Below are 18,586 nucleotides of genomic sequence, written 5' to 3'. Positions count from 1 at the left end.
TATTGTAGGTGGGCCCAGGCCATGGAAGGGGTGCCACCTCTGGGCAGGTAGTCCAAAATTTTATAAGGAAGCAGGCTGAGCAAGCCGTGGAGAGCGAGCCAGTAAGCAGTATTCCTCATGGCTTCTGCTTCAGTTCCTGCCTCCAGATTCCCACCCTGACTTCCTTTTAAAGAGACCCAAGAGTTCTAGGCTGAAATAAACCCTTTTCTCCCCAAGTTGCTTCTGGTCATGGTGTTAACCACAGCAACAGATACTTAACTAAGACAGTTAGTGTATATTGAGTATTTCCAGTTTTTAGATGAGACGAAGGAGGCTCAGATATTAAAAGTGGCAGAACAAGATTCTGTCTCTTTGTTCTTGGGGAAACACTCCTGCCACACCCCGTTTTTTCCCTTGGCAGACTCCTTGTGCTACAGGCTGGACTGAGCTGGCCTGGGTTTGGCCGCAGAGAGGGATCCTGCAGGTTGGGGTCCCAAGTGAGAGGAAGTGAGACTCTCACCACTGAATCACTTCCGCAAACAAAACAATTTCAGACATGAGGTCAGCTCTCACTTCCCTGGGAAGAAGCCTGAAAGGACCTGCTCTAGACACAGAAGTGACTGAAGGTGATGGAACGAGCCAGATTTTGAAGCAACCATGAAGTCATATGTGAGTCTAAAACTTGAGGGTAGCCAGTACGACCATTACATTTGCATTGCATGAAGATAATTTTGTCAGCAGTATGGCGCCCAAATTAGGCATGGAGTGAGTGGTAGAGGGGGGAGGAGACTTTTGTAGAAACTTGGGAACTAAGGTGGTGGTTGTGAGACACAAGGACAGAATACAGATGTGAGAGACATTTGGAACCTCGAGACAAGACACAAAAGCAAAGGAGACCATCAAAGGTGCCTCCATGGTTTGTTTTGGACAATTTGGAGGATAGGTGAGCTCCTGCCAATATACAAAGCATCTTGATGAGTGTGAGGAAAATGATGGGCCCAGAGAATGAGAATAATATCAGGAAGAGAATAGTAAACAGTGAGAAAAGACATGTAGTGTAGCCTACAGTCTAGAAAGGAAATGGTACACCAGAGGAGAGAGGGAGAGCTAGCCAGGGCAGTAGCTAAGTTGGGGTGATGCTGAACTTGGTTTGCATCACGTTATTCCTTCCACCTCTTCTTCTACCCCATTCCTGCCATAGCAACTTGGATTGTTACTTCATCTTGAGGGTTGCCTGTGTGGAACCATAAGAAAGACTGTTTTTCCTGTCCTGGGGCAGGAAACACAGCAACTCTTACTCTGTAAGTCTTCTCAGGGAAAACTAAATCTTCAGAACGAATGCATTTCATGGACATGCAAAAATAAATAGAATGGGAAAAATGTCTTCTTTTGAAGATGAGAATAATGCCATTCATTTTAACCACTTCTAGGCTGTCTGCTGTTACCGAGGAGAAGCTAATCATTGGTCTTAGAAAGGGGTAACCAAGGCATCCTTGGTTGCCTAGGACTCTTATAGTTTTAGCACTGACAGCTCGGCCATCCTGCCATCCCTTGATACTCACTCTTTCCCAGAGTTAGATTTGGATTCTTGATTCCAGTGACTGATTAAGTGAAATCATGTGACACAGCTTTTCTGAGCAGAGTTTCTCACATAGAATGAGGAAGGGAAGTGTATTCCTTGTATAATCTTTCCTGAAATGAGCCCAGGCAGTCCCATGCATTTAAATATCACGTAATACAAAACGTCTGTCTTTAGGCCTGGCCATCCCTTTGATGTCTGAGTTGTGGACTTGCATTCCCACCTGCCTATTTTCTATTTCTGCTCAGATGGCTGATAAACACCTACACCTTAATGCCCAGACAAAGCACGAGTTTTTCTTCTCAAACCTGTCTTTCCTATGTATCTACTTTTTCCCTCTGGGTGACACTATTAACCATCTAACTGTTTTTACCCAAAATCCAGGAACTTGATTTGATTTCTTCTGTCTCTATACAAATTCCAGGCAGATTCAAAAAGTTCTGTAGATTCTAGAATGTCTCAGATCCATCGGCTAGCACTTCCAACAGTATCCAGGAGGACCTTTCAGAAACAAAACCTACCTCTTCACCATGGCACATGAAATGCTCCAGATCTGGCCTCTGCCTTTTTCTCCTCCACCCCCTCCCCCTTTGCCCCCCTCCCAGCCTTTCTCTCACTGTCAAATCCATGTCCAAAGTCTTTGCACTTGTCCTAGCCTGGACTTCTTTCTTCCCAGGTCTTTGTGCATTTGGCTCTTAGCCACTAAGGTTTCAGCTGAAATTTTTCTTCTGCAGAGGCCTCTTGCAATCCCCCACTGGGTGCTGGGGTTCCCATTGAGAGCTAAGCAGTAGCCATTTGGACTGCAGCCATGAGGACAGACTGGGAGGGTCACAGCCTTCAGCTGAGGTAGTACATGGGGAGTGGACCACTAGGCCACAGAAAAGAAGTGGGCCTCATTCCTCCCACCACAGGAGTAGGGTGGGCAGGGAAGCCTAGTAGGGAAGTTTATACAGCCAAGAAGAATGCCAGGGAAAAAACTCCAAAAGAACAAAAATGTAAAGTACCCTGAGGAGGGACAGTGAACTTCCATTGAGTGGCATCTCAATTCCCTCACTATTCTTTGTCAAACTTCAAAAGAGAAGAAAGGGTGAGCCACTGAACAAAGAATGGAAAGAAGCTAGCTCTGACCTTCCCCACAACAGGATGGCCACCACGTGCTGGTCCTGACAAGGACAGGTGGGGAGAACTTCACCTTTGGGTAAAGTTTTACACACAGAATAGTGAGTGTTAGAAATTAATCAAATTTCTGAATGGAGACATTTGCAACTCAGAGAGTATGTGGTTTTCTGTTACCTAAGAGGGTCCAGAAAGGTCCCAGAGCCACTGGAGGTCAGGGAAAACCTTCCCTTCTAGAGTACATTGTTAAAATCCAAATGTGTTTATGGGGGATGTTTTCCCACTCATTCCCATTCAGGGTGCCTTAGGAGGGAACATCCTTGCTTTTCTGCCTGTAGGCTAAGAGAAGAGGTGGATCAGCTGACACACGAGATGCCTGTTGGTGTGGCTCAAGACCATGGCCTTGTGCAGCCTCCTGGGCATTTCACAGGAAGTAGGAACTGAGGAAGGAAGGAGATCCTTTGCAAGGAGAATGTGCTCCTGAGGAAGTCACCTTGGCTAGAGAGCTCTGGATTGCATCTTAAAGGCACAGTTAGAAAGCAAGCTCCACGACAGCTGTGTGTAAAAGTAGCCAAGCTGGGAGCTGAGCCCAAATCCATCGGAACCCCAGGCTCTTGGCCCGAGACTGGGGAGTGTACTAAAGTATCATTGGAAGGCCAAAGCCACCACACCACAGCCCATTCATCTTGTCATCTTTGCTCAGAGTTTGTCTGTGTCTCAAAAATGGACCTTGATTTTGTTTGCGAACTAGTAGGAGACTTGTCCTTATTCTTCCCCTAGAAGGGAACTCAAAGCTGTTTTAGAAGGATCTTCTGTTTGAAGGGAATTGATGTTCCACACCCACTGAAGTGCTTGTTTTGAATATTCATATTCTTCCATCTTTCTTGAACCCATAGTGGAGTTGCTGATGTCATACTATTGAGACAGACTTTTCTACTCTTCTGGAGAAGAGCACTGTGGTTTAATGCTCAGTTCTGGACAATTCATTGGTACAAAGGAACACTATGAAACCTCAGCACATGGGATTCTTTTATGTCCAAAACTGTGCCTCACTTGCTAGCTGCCAATTGAGGGAAAGTACCCTCCAGTGCCCAAAACCAACTAGAAAACTTCCTTCATCTAGGTCACCCTGACTCAGTGCTTCTGCCCAGAGCTGAGTCCATGTACCCAAAGTAATTCTGTTTATCTTGAAGTGTTTGTCTTGAAAACCAGTCCATTTTGTGGTCTTCAAGAATGAAGTACTTATTAAAGTACACTTTCCTCTGAAAGCTGGAACATTCATGACTAAATAGAGTTCAGCAATAAGTCTTGTGTTCATCTGCAAGAAGATAAGGCTCAAACCAGTTGCCAAGGCATACACATAGCATACTTCCTTATGAGTCAATCTGGAGTCTGCCTGAGGGCCTAGCAACAGGTACTGTCAGAGGTCCTGATCATGCCTAGCCAATGAGAGGCAACCATGCAATGTCACAGGATTGGGATGCAGCCTGGGTGCTGGGAGAAGGGTATATAAGGCTTTCTCCATTACTGAATAAATGAATTCATTATTTGCCTTTCACCTGACTCCCGGTGTCTGTGCCATTGACACCATGCCTTCTCACCCGCTCCCCCATGGGAGCCGTTAGGACCCAGCAACATGTTTATTTTCATGTGTTAATAAACAGTGTTAAGTACTTTATCTGTACCATTACTTAGTCCTCCCCAAACCAGGAGGTGCTGTGAGCCAAATGTGTATACAGGCAAACAGGAATAGAGTGCTAAGACAATTCGCACATGGCCGCAAAGGTGAGGCTCCTTCAAACCCCGAGCCTGATTCAAGATGTCCTCCTAGTAGATTGTTTGGCTGGAATAGTCTCAGGTTGCCCAGGCTGGTTTTGAACAATTTAACTCAAGTGATCCTCCTGCCTCACTCTCTAAGTAGCTTTCACTGCAGTCTGGCATTTCATTTCTCTTTGGGGACCCGCGTAGCTCAAGCTTCCACTTCCTCTGGAACAGAAAAGTGATTACTATGACAACTCCATAAGGCTTAGATTCACAATGTACCTCAAGTGCCCCCCAAATTTGTCAGTATTAGCATCAGAGGACTAACGCCGTGGCCCAGCTCAGAGGACTGCTGGGCTCTATTGCTGAGGAGAGTCAAGAGAAACAAAGGTAAAATTCTGCAGGCTTGGACATAGGCTGCCATGCTTGCTCCGTGATCAGCCCTGGCAAGCTGGAAGTGCTGTGAGGGTGACACTGTCAAAAGAGCTGTGAAGTCACTCGCCTTTTCCCAAAACAGACAGGTAGCAGACGTTACTGAGCCCAGTAGACAGACCATGGGTTTCTATAGACGGGCAAATGCAAGTTCAAACCCCAGCCTCTGTGGCTCCCTCACTGTATGGCTGTGAGCCTTTCAGTTTTTTCTCCCATGGAAAGTGGAGTTGGTAAGGCTTACCTGGGGAGGGCTGTTTGATCATCAGAGATAGTGCAAGGCACCTAGAATGGTACCTGACATGCAGAGCGATGATTATCCTGTGGCAGAAGCCATACTATCTACATTTGTTATCTCTCTTAATCCTCACAATACACCCTCAAAAAGATGATGTTATTTCATTGAAGGGAAGTGAATCTCTGAAGCTCCCTCGTGTGCCCCAGGACACACAGCTGGAGACTTCAAGCTTGGATTTGTCTTCTGCAGGCGAAGCTTGTGTTATCTCTGTTTTTACAGGCTCTCTGGCTACCTCTCTTTGCCTCCCAGGTCATCCAACAGTCGCTTTGTCTACTAGAACATAAGGACGTCACCTTTGGATAATTAAATAAAATTTAAAAGTCAAACCCAATTTTAGCCATTTTCTCAGCGTATGTCAGTGTTACGGAAAGGGCAATGGGGTATTTAGTTCAGAAAGGGCAGTCTTATTTTTCAAACATACTTAGGTGTGTGAGAGGGTTTAAGTATGTGCAAGTGTGTGTGTGTGTGTGTGTGTGTGTGAGAGAGAGAGAGAGAGAGAGAGAGAGAGAGAGAGAGAGAGAGAGAGGCAGAGTATATTGGTTTGTTCCTCAGAAGTCATCTTCCTTTTTAAAAAGATTATTTATTTTAGTGTGTGTGGATGTTTTGTCTGCCTGTGTGCCTGTGCTGTCTGGTGCCCACAAAGGCCAGAAGAGGGTGCTGGATCTGCTGGGAATGGAGTTTACAGACAGTTGTGCCCTGCTGTGTGGGTGCTGGGAATCAAACCCAGGTCATCTGTAAGAGCAGCCAGTGCTCTTAACTGCTGAGCCTTCCCTCCAGTTCCTTCCTTGTTTTTTTGAGGCAAAGTCTCTCCCTGACCTGGGGCGTAGCAGTCATGGCGGGCTGTCTGGTCAACAAGTCCCAGGGATCTGCCTGTTTCGCCTTCTCAGCACTGGGATTACAAGCACAGGCCACTGTGCCCAGTTTTTACCATGGGTGCTGGGGATGGAACGAAGGCCCCCCTGCTTGCAAAGCAGGCACTTTCCCAAAGGGTCAGTCCCCCTAGCTCCCAAGGTGTTGTTTTGTTAAAAACAGTGTCTCAGTATCCTAAACTGGCCTTGAATTTACTGTGTAACTGAGGATGACTTTGAACTTCTGATCTTCCAGAGTGCTTGATTTATGCAGAGATGGACAACAGGGCCTTATGCATGCTGGGTAAGAACTCTATCCACTTGGCTACATTTCCTACCCATTCCTTCATACATTAAGTGGAATTCTACCAGGAGAATGTTGATCTGCAAAAGTGAAGCTGTAAAACTTACGCTGGCAATAAATAGACATTGCTGAGTTAAACCCCAGTGATCCAGCAGGGAAATTGCACTGGATCCTTTATTACGTCCACGTTCCCCAGATAATTAAGCATAAATCCCTCTGGTGCTGTCTTTTATGCTCTCCCAGGGGCAATGGTTGTGGGAACAATTTGAATTAAGTTAAAACTCAGTGTCATATGGTATGGGAATGGAGTGCAAGAAAGGCCAGGAGATGTAACCTTGCTTAGTGCTTAGCACTGAGTTTTCCTGGCCCCAGAGGCCAATCAAATGACTGTGTCCAGTGACTGCCCAGATACACACCATAGGAGCTTGGGGTGCAGAGTGGACCTGGGATGTAAATCACTCAGGCCATGGGATCAGATGAAATTATTCAGAGGCAAAAACTAAATGAAATGTGGCTAGAGTCTAAAGAGGGGACACCAAGGAGGAAACCCCAAGGACTATGACACTCCAGGGACAGGTGCGAATAGGAGTTGGCAAAGGGAGAGCATGGGGGTTGAATTGGTATGGCACCCACAGACTCGTGTGTGTGAATGCTTGGTCACCAGGGCATGGCACTATTGGAGGTGTGGCCTTGATGGAGTAGGTGTTGGAGTAGGTGTTGGAGTCGTTGGAGGAAGTGTGTCATTTGGAATGGGCTTTAAGGTCTCAGATGTTGAAGCCAAGCCTAGTGTGTCTTAGACTCTGCTGCCTGTGGATCCAGATGTAGAACTCTTAGCTCCTTCTCCAGCACCACGTCTGCCTGCATGCTGCCATGCTTCCTGTCATGACGAAAATGGACCAAACCTCTGAAACTATAAGCCAGTCCCAAGGAAATGCTTTCCTTCATAAGAGTTGCAGTGGTCATGGTGTCTCTTCTCAGCAATGGAAACCTAACAGAGAGTAACAAGTGACAAAATCAGAAAAGCTAGAGTGACCCACAGAGGGAGAGCTTGTGAAGGCCAAGAAGAAACTGAAGCAGAGAGGCCAAGCAAGATGAGGAGTCAGACCGTCACTGGACTGGGCAGTTAGAGTATTGTTGACCCTATTGTTGACATTAGAGAAGAAAGTTTCGGTCACAATAGCAGAATCCACAGGTAGAAGTTTGAAAAGGAAATGGAAAACAGTAAAATGGACTTAGGATCCCCTCCACACTCACCAAACCACTCAATGACAATGGACGACCTTGCTGATATTCCAGATAACTACTAAGCAGGATTTTAACCAGCAGTCACATGCTGGACAACATGATTCCTGAAGTAGTAACTTAAGAGCTTTAGTTGAGTTCACTGGCACAAACACCTTTCTTCTCTGGGGAGACTGAGGCTTGGTCTCAACTGTCTCACAATATGGTGTATTTTCTTTGGACCCCTTTCTTTACCTGAGCTTGTGATGGAGTCTTCAGAGAAGATAGTGTGTGGTACACACACTCACACAAAGAGGTTTAGTCCATGGGCAGAATGAGCTCAAAGAGCAAATCCATTTGTCAAAAGCAAGTAAAAGCCGTTATCAAATGTTATCAGTAGTGAATCTGATCCAACACTAATCTGTAGTATGGATTTCAAAATCCGGGTCCAGTTGTTTATCTTAGCGAATAGTTTTCTGTCGACAGTGTTGTTTTGTGTTGTTTGAACATCCAGTGCTCTTAAACACAAATGCAGGTCTTTCTGCTCCTAATGTTCTACAGACTCATTTCTACTACCTGCCTGGTTTAGGAACTCACGTAGCTACTGACTTCTGCCAAGGTGTCTTTGGGGAATTTCTTTCCACAACATGTCTTATCACTCTGATATAATATATCTCTGGTTTCTTTTTTGCCATAAAATCTACTTGTTGTGGTGCCATATTCAAGCAAAACATTGAAAGATTCAAGGAAGCCCCAGGTTGCACACGGACAACTGAAGGCTTTTCTGATATTCCAAGCATGCTCGGAAGAAAGTGAAGGAAGAAACCGAGTCTCTGAAATGGTGTTTGGGTGTGGTAATAAAAGAAACAGGAGAAAGGATGGTGTTCATATTGAAGCCTGCAACTACAGCAGTATGCCTACCCTGGAGACCAATCAAAGAAGTGTGCAATAAAGGGGTATGTTATTAAACTAGCTTCCTGCTGGGTAACTGGAGTTAACACATCTGGGGAAATTCTAGGAGCTCATATAAAACACATATTTAAGCATTATCCACCCAAAGCTGAGTGACTTCCAGAATCAGTCATTCAGTGAAGGATGCTGGGATAGGGGAAGTGAATAAGTATCAATAGCACCAATGTCCTGGCCATTCATGTCCTGGAAGGGGTAAGAGAAAGTCCCCCAGCCAAGGAAGGCAGGTGGTCCAGGTGGAAGGAAGCACTTAAAGGGTTAAAGGGAAGTAGATGTAGCAGTGTTCCCCATGGAACTGTGTTCTCCTGTCCAGTCACTCTTATTCCTTTGAAGCCCAGAAGACTGAGTAGTGGCCCACACACCCAGCTTATAAAAATGTCCAAGTAACCTGCCTCAACTGAATGTACCAGGCTCTGCTGACTCCCCATGGGAGACCTTGCCTTGGAGGAGGTAGGAGTGGGGGTGGGTTGGGGAGGAAGGCTGGGGGGCAGAAGGAGGGAGGAGAGGGGGTCTGTAGTTGGTACGTAAAAGGAATAGAAATTTCCTTAATAATTTTTTTAAAAAAGGAAAAAATGTCCAAGTATTTTTCTAGGGGGGTGTTGTAATGATATGACATGCAGGAGGCCTTGGCGGGTTGGACCAAGGTGCCCTGGAGGGTGAGGCAGACATGCCATGCAGATGCAGTGGAGGACGTTGGAAAATCACTCACACCTCAGGCACGGCATCCACGTGGAGAGAATTTATCATAATAGAGAGAGAGAGGAAGAGAGGGAGAAAGAGAAAGGGAGGGACAGAGGGAAAGCAGAGGTGTGCACACCTCTGTCAGGAAAGGGAGGAAAGGGAAAGAGAAGGAAGAAGGGAGGGTCTTTCCTTAAGAGAGGATTTACGTCAGGACGCAGGGCGGGTCCCCAAGGGCTGGGCCGGAATGCCAACAGTTGTACCAGTTTGCTAGGGATGCCCTCACAAAGTGCCGCAACCCTGGTGACTTCCCAGACACGGCTTTTCTCATAACTGGGAGTCCTAATGTCGGGACCAAGGCATCAGCAGGATGTTTACTTCTGAGTCCTTCTCTTTGGTCTGTAGGTAGACATCTTCCTGGGCTATCTCACAGGTGTTAGGATTCTGCCCTCACTCCAGCTGCCTGACCGCACATGCGCAGTTCGGGAATTGAGCAAAGGGTCTTGCGTCTTACGTCATCAATGTGCACTGGTGACTGCATGCTCGTGGAATGGTCACGCAATCAGCGCATGCGTGGTGTAGCTTTGTAGGCCCACCTGCACCTCAAAGAGCCGTGATTCAGACCCCACCCTTTCTCTCTGTTCTGTTCTGTCTCCCCGCACCCCTCTTCCTCCTAATAAAGTTCTACTACTAGGTAGCTGTGGCCATGCCTCGTGACCTTTCTGCAGGGTAACCGGTGCCGCCACCAGTGCCGTTCATCATTCATTTCAACAGGGACTCCCCGCTCTGTGTGTCTGTCTGTCCTAACCTCTCCTTTGTAGAAGTACCAAGGTTACATTTGTTGGGGAATATTATTTTAAAGTGTGTTGCATTTTTTCCTACTGCTTTTGTTAACAATTCAAAGATGTGTTTGATTAAATAAAATCAGCCTGCAAGCAGGAGGCTGAGTCAGCACGTAGCTGACAGGAAGTGGCAAGGAGGAACCACGTGTAGCAAGGGTTTTTTAAGTGGGGCCTGAGAGAAGGACGCTGGGCTTTTTGGAGGACACCAGCAAAGGGAGAAGGTGAGCTACTTGCTATTCACCCTCTGTGAGAGAGGGAACAAAATCCCCTCAGGCCACGGCCCTTGCTTAAGGGGCAGTCACTGTAGATAATAAAAACAGATGACAACCTGCATTAGATCAGGGCCCATCCAGATGTGTCCAAACACAGCCACATTCTGTACACACGGGGTTAGGACTTCAGTTCAGTCTGTAGCACATACAGTTCAGAATGGAATTGTTGAAAGAGTGTATACACTTCCTGTTTTCATAAATTAGCCCAGTTGTCACTGAAGAGTCATGGAGCATGCAACCACCAAGATATCACTCTGGCCTAAGAGTTATTGGAACTAAGGGCACTTTAGAAAACGTCCCAAGAGGAAAGCTCTGGCCATTTTTCCCCCTGAGAGTCAGAGATAAAGCCCACGGAAGCTGCCTTCTATATATGCTTGCAAGAAACCTTCTATACCAGAGACAGGGTGGGGGTGGGGGGTGAGAGGGGGTGGGGAGGGGTAGGGTGAGGTGGGGGTGGGGGGAGGGGGGCATACAAAGACTCTCGCTAAAATAAGGTTTCAATGTAAAACTAGGAGGGGGGGATTAGAGGTGGGGGGGGGCGTGGAAAGGGGTCCAAGAGGGTTGGATCCTTAAATCTGTATGCACAGTTGATTGAAAAGTTTCAATGTGCTAAAAATCGGAAATAAAACAGACATGGACCCTGACTTTGTGGTGCTAATGTAGTAGAGCAAACAAAACAATAAATAGATAAATAAATAAATGATTCCAATAATTTGCTATTTCTGGCACATTGGAGATTTCCAATGAATATAGTTAACAGTATGTGAAAGTGAATAAATGCATAATTTTAGCTGTTGGGTCACATTCGTAATTTATCTCCTCAGAAAATTTCCCCAAATTAGCTACTTCCCAGACTTGTGGAAATGAGGAGAGAACAATCTGCATTTGAAGGACCCTTAAAAGAACAAGAAAACCAGGGATTTGGAGTAAGGGGCTGCGAAGTCATACACCTCAGGCAGGTGACAAACAGTTACGATGTGTAAGTCACATGAGTGGTGGGTCCCTCAGCATCTGGAGACACCAGCCCTAGCTCATGCGGACATGAGGTCCAGGAAACCTGTGTCAAGGGACTCAGAGACAGAGACCTTCCAGTTCTTCAAAAGAAGATGAAGCTCCTACACCAATTTAAATTAGTTTCACTGTTGAATTGAAACCTGAAAGGGTAGATTAAATGAAGTAAATGCATATTTCCTGGTCACGTACAGTCAAGTACGTACAGTTCGGGATTCAGGGAGGCGACATGGAGTCAGGATCCCGGGCTACTTCTAATTTGTTGCTCCGTTTGGCATAGCTTCCCCTCCAAGGCCATTTGACAGTCCAGTGGACCGACATCGCTCCAGCTTTTACCTCCACATTCTAAGCAGCAGGAAGAAAGGGGACCCACAAGTGAACATCCATCTAGCTGAGAAGGAGGGACTGTACATGGAGTTCTCAACAAGGGGTGCCTGCTGGGGCTCGCGGGATGTGGGGTGGTACACTGTTCCTCCAATTGCCCATCTCCACAGTGGAGTCCCAGCATTTGTACAGCATGGCAGCCGAACAGACCATGCCTTTTATCTGATTTCTGCAGGAGAGCCCCGCCTCGGGACCCCTGCTTAGAGGAACGGATATGGAGGGGAGGTGCTTCTGTGACACTGGGGAGGCCCCAAACGGAGGTTAGTAGGTTTTGACACAGCACAGTTAGGCCTGGGTGCGGGCGGCGCTGTGGAGATGGGGCGAGTGGAGGGACAGTCTACCACCCCACATCCCGCGAGTCCAGGGCATCGGCAGCAGCCTAGGTAGCCCTCACCTCCTGCTCTTTATTATATAGAATATATGATGTGTGTGTATTAGACAGTTGTTATAAGGAATGCAGTTTCTGTCTTCCCTGAATTATCAGTTTGCTTTCTGACCTTAACCCAGAGTGCCTTCTCATACCATGTCAGGCTCACCCTGTCCAGAAGGCTAAGGTAAGCTCAGGCCCGGCCTAGCTCTCTAATTGTGGCCCTCTCCATCCACCCCTTGTCCTCATCAGCTTGGTTTTGGCTCAGTTTCGTGGTATGTGACAGCTCCCCCTCTGAACGGCTGGGTCTTTCAGCTGTGCTGGATGTTCTGAGACAGGCGCAAGGAACGGTGGGGAACACTGACCTTGAGGTTGGCTTTCTGGTCTGGCATCCCATCCCACCAATTCCTGGCCGAGAGAGAAGACTATAAATACCTCTGTAAGTGTTAAGTTGAAGCCAATTAAATTCTCCTTACCTAATTCACCCAATTCACGAGGCTGTTTGAAGGAATCACTTATGTAAAACACCTTTTTTTTTTTAAATCCACACAACTGTGCATACAGATTTAAGGTTCCAGTAAAGAGTCTCTGTAACAATCCACATATGTTTGAAATTAATGACTTTATTGACACAAACTTAGAAATGGAAAATGTTATCCAATAGGATAGTAAGAATCAATTCCTGTCTTAAACACACATTTAAAATTTGCCAGATGGAGATTTCAGCGGTGTGGCCAGATCGCAGGCCCTCCCTCCATCCCTTCGTCTCTGAAAGTGAGAAGGTGTTCCTATACAGGCAGAGACCACTTTTCCAGATGGTGAATTCCAAACAACGTGCATCAGTGAACTGAGGCAAACACAGAGTGGGGAAGAGAAGCTGGCCTTAGCCCGTGGCGGACAGCCCATCAGCTGGGGAAGCAGCGTGTCCAAACAGAGCGCACATGCCCTGGAGAGCAAGCCCTTGAGCTCACAGGATCCCACTGCCCGCAACCTTGCAGCAGGGCTCCTGCCGAGCGGTGCCACTGAGGACACGGGAGTCACGGGGCTTGCTTTTGTTTATTAGTTAAATTGTCAGAACATGAAGTTCCCTAAAAGCCCTTTGACAAGGAGTCAAGAGGAGAGAGGTTGGGGAGACTGTGGTGTATACGGTAAAGGCTTGGACAGTGGGCAGGCAAATACCTACATCTGTGATTGACAGAAAGCTACCTTTAACCTAAAAGTGAGACTCCACTGTAATAATTGGTCCTGTGCCATAGGGTCCAAGTCAGTCTCCTGAGTGTCAAGGTCACCTATAGAGTCAGAAGGGACAGTCGTGACTGGCCAGACTCCAAATCCCTCCACAACTGTTACCGCAGCTGGCACAAGGTTGGCAGTGAATGTTTAATACTAACAAACACACGGTCAACCATTCTACGTGTTGGAGAAATCATATCAGAGAAAGGGCTGAGCATCTGCATTTTAGTCTGCCGAGGTTACTGTTCTTGGACTGGGTCGTATAAACATGTCACCAGGCTGCTATTGCTGCTAAATGTGGAGTTTGTTGGTACAGTTTGACACAACTCAGACTACACCTTTCCTAAGCCCAAGCTTGTTAACAGTCCTCTCAAACTCTTATTATGTTACACTTTTCAGGAAGATGTGTTTAAAAAATGCTAGAGAAGGATTCCTCTCGAAGCATCCTTTTGCTGTGTTGACTGCCTGTTTTCCAGCACAGTGCCTCGTCAGGCTAACGTCAACATGAATACACATCAACCAGGTTCCGGCTTCCTGAACGAATAGCTTTGAAGATACCGAAATAACATAGTCCTCGGGGCTGTCTACAGAAAGGGCAAAGGGGCATCGTCTGTGCCACCCCGTGTTCCTAGGTCACTTCCCTCCTGGTATCCAGTCTTTGATTTACAATTGCAAATGACCTGACTGGAGGTCACGGGAACAAACGGGAACTGGAAAGCTATGCTAGGTCCCAGAGGGGCTGCAGGTTGGATGCCTTGGCCTTGGGCATTGTGATACTCTGGTTTGGAAGCCAATGTCTGGATGCCAGCCTTGGGGGTGGCCTTTCCAGGTAGAAGATGACCAGGTGTGACTGTGTCACAGACTCCTCTCAAAGACACTCCACGGGCACTGGTGGAGTCAACCTTTGCAGCTGGGATGGAGCTATCTCAAACCGAGTTTCTCCTGTTCTTATATTTCTGAGTTTAGAACTGGATGAGACCAGCTCTGAAGTGAAAACACTAGGTTTTGTGATAGTTGTTTTTAGACAGAGAGGAGGACAGAAGGGGCTTGTTTAAAACCACACACGGTAATAGCTTCACACTAGTGTGTGACCCTTGACCCGGAAATCCACTACTCCTGCCTTTCTATGTCGTTCACAGACCCATGAATTTCACGTGGCTACAGCAGACCATGCTACGGAAGCTGCAAAGGGGAAAAACAAACCACATTTTGGCAATCTGTGAACATATTTCAGAACTTTTCCATCCATTTTTGTTTGTTTGTTTGTTTGTGATAAACAGGAGGCTGAGAAGGTCCTCACAGCGTGGGTGGCTGTGTTGCCTGGTCAAGCCATCTCTACAGATGCTCAGAGGCAGCCATGTTTACAAGGGACACCCACTTCTTCAAGATTCTTTGATTGAACTCCACAATGAAGTTCCTCTGCTCCTACAGCTAGACCCTGTTAATTGATGCAGTTCTTTGTGATTCTTTTACTTCTGTCCATCTGCCGGATGTTCTCTGTAACGTTAATAGCGACTTCTTTTGTGGACATTCTCTTGGCGTCTTTTTTAGCCTGTTAAAAAGCAGAAAACAGTGAATTCAGTTCCTGGCAAATATCCAAAGTTCATCCCATTTGCTTTAATTTCTTGAGATGATTATAAACACACAGGCAGGCAAGGGAATCGAGGACTCATACACATAAGGCCCTCCTAGAGCTTTTCCTTAATTAAAATTTTCAGTGCTCCATAAAAGCATAAAAATTGCACACATTAATGGAGGTGTCATGTGATGCCTTGATACATACATACATGGTTATTCTCGGAGGTTTCTCTGTTGAGTCTCTAATACAAAGCTAGCATGGGTCCTGGTATAAGACTGTGCTCATAAAACATGGTTGAACGAATGAATTAACAGAGATTAAAGGGTAGTAAGAGCATTTTCACAGTTGGTCTTAGCGGGGTGGTTAAGTTTTTTGAGCTTCGGAGTCAGATTTTGGTTCAAACACAGGCTATGTAGCTCCATGGGGCAGGCATTTCTAACTTCACGGTGGAGCTTCCTCATCTGTGAAGTAGGCAGTGACATTATTGACCTCATAGGACTTTTGTAAGCACTAAATAAGACAACACATGTTCAGTGCCTGGCACAGTGCCTGTTATTAAATGAACAGATACCTGAAAACACAGAGTTGTCCAGTTTGAGGTGAAGACAGACCCCCGCTAAAAGCCCAGAATTAACTTTAAATACAAAAGCATTAACTAAACTGTGGGTTCCTCAACATGTCCCCATCCCCTCACTTCTCACAAAGTGAAAACAACTTCAATTAGGGGAGTGGATTCCTGGAAATAGCAGTAAGCATGAAATGACCCTGCAAGTCATGACCACAGGTTTATGTCACTGATCTCCATTCCAGAGGATCTGCTCGGGCTGGGGAACAGGGGACAGCCAGCAAAGAGCCCTGTGCAGGAAACAAAACAAAATAATGAGACTGGGTCCCAAAGAAAGGCCTGTCCTGCCTGATTTTCATAGGTTGTTACATAAAAGCTTTGAAAGTCGTTAGAGAGTGGGAGACAGAGGCCATATCTGAAATGAATCACCCTGACAGAAGCATTTCTCTCAGATTGGTGGGAGGCAAGAGAGCTAGGTTGAGAATAATTCACAAAGGTTGATTATAGGTTATTCACAGAAAGTGAATGCCCTGTTCTATCTAGTTCAGTCATTTATTTGTGTGTGTGTGTGTGTGTGTGTGTGTGTGTGTGTGTGTGTGTGTGTATGCATGTGTGCGCATGTGTATCCTTAATAGTAGAGTCCAGAGGTCAGTTCTGTGTGTCTTTATTGTTTCATCTAATTTTTTTGACAGGATCTTTCACAGACTGGGGCTCACTAGTTTAGCTGTTTGGCTAGCAAGCCCTGAGAGTTCACTTGTCTCTATCTCTCCCCCACCCCAAGCTCGGAGGTTACAAGTGCAGGCTGCCATACTGAACTTTGATATGGGTGCTGGGGATCTGACCTTGGGTCCTAGATGATTCCTAATTTCTAAGCTGGAGTAAAGAGTCAAAGATTACAAAACGGTTCTTCCACAGCAGTTATGGGTGTGTGTGACTGAACACAGTGAGGCCGCTTCTTGATGAATACACCAGAGTCTGTAGACCAGACCCATAGGACACACACCGCAGTCTGTAGACCAGACCCACAGGACACACACCGCAGTCTGTAGACCAGACCCACAGGACACACACCGCAGTCTGTAGACCAGACACACAGGACACACACCGCAGTCTGTAGACCAGACACACAGGACACACACCGCAGTCTGTAGACCAGACACACAGGACACACACCGCAGTCTGTAGACCAGACACACAGGACACACACCGCAGTCTGTAGACCAGACACACAGGACACACACCGCAGTCTGTAGACCAGACACACAGGACACACACCGCAGTCTGTAGACCAGACACACAGGACACACATCACAGTCTGTAGACCAGATACACAGAACACACATCACAGTCTGTAGACCAGACCCACAGGACACACACCGCAGTCTGTAGACCAGACAAACAGGACACACACCGCAGTCTGTAGACCAGACACACAGGACACACACCACAGTCTGTAGACCAGACCTACAGGACACACACCACAGTCTCTAGACCAGACACACAGAACACACACCACAGTCTATAGACCAGATACACAGAACACACATCACAGTCTGTAGACCAGACACACAGGACACACACTGCAGTCTGTAGACCAGACCCACAGGACATACACCGCAGTCTGTAGACCAGACCCACAGGACACACACCGCAGTCTGTAGACCAGACAAACAGGACACACACTGCAGTCTGTAGACCAGACCCACAGGACACACACTGCAGTCTGTAGACCAGACACACAGGACACACACCGCAGTCTGTAGACCAGACCCACAGGACACACACTGCAGTCTGTAGACCAGACACACAGGACACACACCGCAGTCTCTAGACCAGACACACAGAACACACACCGCAGTCTATAGACCAGATACACAGAACACACATCACAGTCTGTAGACCAGACACACAGGACACACACTGCAGTCTGTAGACCAGACCCACAGGACACACACCGCAGTCTGTAGACCAGACCCACAGGACACACACCGCAGGCCTCACAACCTGGGCCTTGGTACAGGCTTTGCCACCACGTGGGGTCGCTGGATGTGTGCATTAGCTTGAGTCTCAGTCCTTTACCTGAGAAACAAGGAAACAACGTCTGCTTCCCAGATGTTTGAGACCTTCAATGTGTTGCTTACAATAAGGGGACCAACTTCTTTTTTGCCCTTGAATGACTCATTTTAAAATGAGGAGTTTCATGGTCTGGAAACCTGCTCGGGCCCTGGCAGACCAGTCACTCCAGTGGCAGCCCTTGTCATTAATTTCTCTTGAAGAGTCATGACGAACACACCGATTGTTACCTTATTTCCTCCACTGAAACTGATGGCCATTGCAGCAGCTACCAAGTAGCAGAAGTCATTCTAAAGAGATGGGCTTTTGGGTAATGGACGTGGTGGGGCTTTGATTTCCATAAGGAGCACAGCAAGTTCCCAGCTATAGACAAATCCATTTTCAAATAATGACTGCATTAAATTTAGCAAACCAATTAGAACTGACCACTTTCCCCCCACCTCTGACTTACATTATTTACGTATTCGTTTGTTTGTTTGTGTGTGGTCAAGGTAGGTACCCATGATACAACACATGTGTAGACAGCTTGCAGAAGTTGGTCCTTGAGAGGGCTGGGGAGCCAGACCAGGGCCATGACAGGCTCCTATAGCCCTGCCAGAGACCGGGCCTCAGTTTTGGTTTACTGGAACTGAGCAAGCAGTTCTTGGAAAACCACAGCTCAGGGGTAACCAATCAGCAGGTGCCCCATAGCCTTCTGCTAGCTAAAGATAGTTTTCCCCACCCTGCCACTAGAAAGTCCCTAAGAACTAGAACCACCTACCAATCCTATAACAACCTGTAAACTTGTTGTTTAAACCCACCAATCATCCCCCAGACTAATCTCCCCTCCCTGGAACTCCCCTAATCCTGCTTAAAAGGAGCCCACAAGCTTCTCTTGGGGTCACCATTTGCCCCTTTGTCAGATGGTTTGACCCCAGCATGCTGGAATTTTTTTTTAACTAAATGTTCTTGTTGATTGCATACATGACTGGTGGTCTTTTATGGGACTTCTTGCAGACCTTAACGGTCCTCTCCTTCTGCTGTTTGGATTTTAGACATGGAAAATCAGATGAGGTTTGAGAACAAGTGTCTTTACCCA

The 18,586-nt window shown here is 46.8% G+C and overlaps 1 protein-coding gene across 2 annotated transcripts in view; it reads right to left on the bottom strand.

The window, feature by feature from the left end:
- Positions 1 to 12,665: 12,665 nt before the first annotated feature.
- Positions 12,666 to 18,586, bottom strand: part of Baalc (BAALC binder of MAP3K1 and KLF4) — a 72,144-nt gene continuing 66,223 nt past the window's right edge. Inside the window, exon 3 of one of the 2 annotated variants that reach the window (XM_028879229.2) lies at positions 12,666 to 14,843. In XM_028879229.2, coding sequence (XP_028735062.1) covers positions 14,733 to 14,843 — 111 coding nt within the window. In that variant the 3' untranslated portion in view covers positions 12,666 to 14,732. The remainder of the gene's footprint in view (positions 14,844 to 18,586) is intronic. The other variant, XM_028879231.2, reaches the window with a different exon arrangement.

Source organism: Peromyscus leucopus, chromosome 20 (genome assembly GCF_004664715.2).
Source record: "Peromyscus leucopus breed LL Stock chromosome 20, UCI_PerLeu_2.1, whole genome shotgun sequence".
NCBI classification, from domain to species: domain Eukaryota; kingdom Metazoa; phylum Chordata; class Mammalia; order Rodentia; family Cricetidae; genus Peromyscus; species Peromyscus leucopus.
This window is presented reverse-complemented; position numbering and strand designations above follow the sequence as displayed.